At 40.0% G+C, this 2,025-nt stretch overlaps 1 protein-coding gene across 2 annotated transcripts; it reads left to right on the top strand.

The window, feature by feature from the left end:
• The first annotated feature begins 304 nt into the window (after positions 1-304).
• LOC113542605 (uncharacterized) lies at positions 305-1,697 on the top strand. Of its 2 annotated transcripts, XR_008302555.1 has the most exons (3): positions 305-962; positions 1,244-1,393; positions 1,626-1,697. XR_008302555.1 is itself a non-coding variant. In XM_053237794.1 (2 exons), exons 1-2 carry the CDS (start codon positions 747-749, stop codon positions 1,277-1,279), a joined length of 252 nt encoding a protein of 83 aa, XP_053093769.1. In that variant the 5' UTR covers positions 305-746; the 3' UTR covers positions 1,280-1,496. The 2 variants fall into 2 exon arrangements, 1 of the variants encoding a protein (XP_053093769.1); XM_053237794.1 differs by lacking the exon at positions 1,626-1,697 and having other exon boundaries at positions 1,244-1,496.
• Positions 1,698-2,025: the final 328 nt, after the last annotated feature.

Below are 2,025 nucleotides of genomic sequence, written 5' to 3'. Positions count from 1 at the left end.
CTGTGCACAGACAGTAACCCAAGCTCGAGATGGAACCACAGACCTTGGAGCTGTGAGGTGACAATGCTACCCAATGCACCACTGCGCTGCACGCATTTGACATAAATAATTTGCATTGACTCCAAATCATTTTATATAAGCAAAGCATGCATCAAGTACCTCACAATTTGCACATTTGTGTGAGTCCCTTATAGGTTGTGAGGTTTGTAGGTCACTGTACTCTGACCAGGCTGTAACTTGAGCATTGCTCCCACAGGTCTATAGCTCAAGCTGCAGAGTCTAGGTGATTACTGATAGGTCTACTCTGGTTTCAGCTTCTCCATTCACAGCACAGATCAAGCCGTGGTACCTGAATGGCCATGTTGACATGATACTTTTCATTCAGAGCTCTGATTGTATCTGGGAGTTATAGATTTATTACTCATAATGCATGGTTCTTTTGTTTTTCCCACAGATTTAAGATTTCATAGGTCTTGTTAGTTTGTAGTTAAAACGCTGTGAGTAAGAACTGCCAGCTCCTTAATTTGATCACATGAAATCTGCATTGTTTCCAATTATTCTCCTCTGACAGTACGATTAAAGCTGATCTATCAGTGGCACTGAGCTAATAAGGATCTTATATCACTGCCTTTAAATGCTTTTGGAGACAATACAAAAATCGTGCAGCTCTGCTTCCATAGTGTGGCCTCTGGGCAGGATTGGGTGTCACTCATCGGTTTTTTGTTGCTGTTTGCAGGATCGTCGTCATGACCAGTCTGGGGACTTGTGCCTGTGGGGTCAGGGACAGATTGAAAGGCAGCTCTCACCAGTCCAATGTACACAAGAACTTAAGAGAGCTTCACCTAAAAGTACTTCCTCCAACAGAACTGTTGCATGAAACAAGAGACTTTCCTGTCTCCGTTGAAGTGCCTCCAGAGCAGGAGCCATCCAAGGAGCAACTCTTTCCCTTAGACTACAACAAGGTGAGAGTTTGACCTATACTGAACGCTATGATCATTGTGAATCCCGTTCTGTTGTTTCAAGGCCATGGCTGCCCATTGGTCTTCCAGCTTGTAATGTGTTTGCAAAGTATGAGAATGAGAAATATTCAGGTGGAAAAATTAAAAGCATATCATATATATTTTTTTTACACAAGCTGGATTATACCAGTGGCTACATTATAGGCCTATAGAAATATAGGCCTTATAGAAATTATATAAGGAAGAAAAATGTCTCTGATAAGATCTGAATTTCTTTTTCCCAGGAGTACCAGTGGGGTCAGCTCAAAGGGTCTTCATAGCAAAAACAGTAATAGGGGTGGCAGCAAAATGGCATCAAATATTCACAGTAGGAGAGTGCCTGCAGTCATTAAAGGACATCGACACTTTAGTTACGGAGGAGCCACGTTACCTGAGTGAGCAGCTTCATGTTGTCAACAATGAAAAATAATAGGATTAGTGCAGATTAATGAATTAAAAGAGTATGGTTAGTGTTCATAAATGTAATGTGTACATATGTAACAGAATATTTACTGAGAATGCAACAATAAATGAATGCTTTGAGTTTGAAACACTCGGATGTATCAGATTTCCTGCCATTGTTTTTTTTTTTACCTGTTCAATTGTTTCTTTGTATTGTGTTCCCAGTTCTGTTACTGTAGAGCAATACTATGACCTAACTCCATCCAAGAAAAGTAATGTTCGAGTGAACGATGAGATGTAGGTTAAACATTTTTCCTACTAATACATTATATTTTTTCTGAGCATTCTGCAATATGATAACTGAGACTAAGATCTCCTGTCTCCCTTTAGAATTCCCAAGCCAACCGATATCAATGTTGGGTAAGAATATAAAAATTGTTTGTTAACTCCATTATCAGGTTCTGTACAATGTTCATAAAGTCTATAAGTTAACCAGGTAGCTAAGATTGCCTCACAACCTTCCATCTCGTCAGGCCTGTGATGCAGTTGGTAACTGAGTTCATCTGAGTGTTTACTTGCTCTAACTAACACTGAAGCTCAGCCTTTGTCTGTATTCTCACAGTGA

Source organism: Pangasianodon hypophthalmus, chromosome 1 (genome assembly GCF_027358585.1).
Source record: "Pangasianodon hypophthalmus isolate fPanHyp1 chromosome 1, fPanHyp1.pri, whole genome shotgun sequence".
Classification (NCBI taxonomy): Eukaryota; Metazoa; Chordata; class Actinopteri; order Siluriformes; family Pangasiidae; genus Pangasianodon; species Pangasianodon hypophthalmus.
Note: the sequence above shows the minus strand (reverse complement) of the source record. Positions and strands in the feature narration are given on the sequence as shown.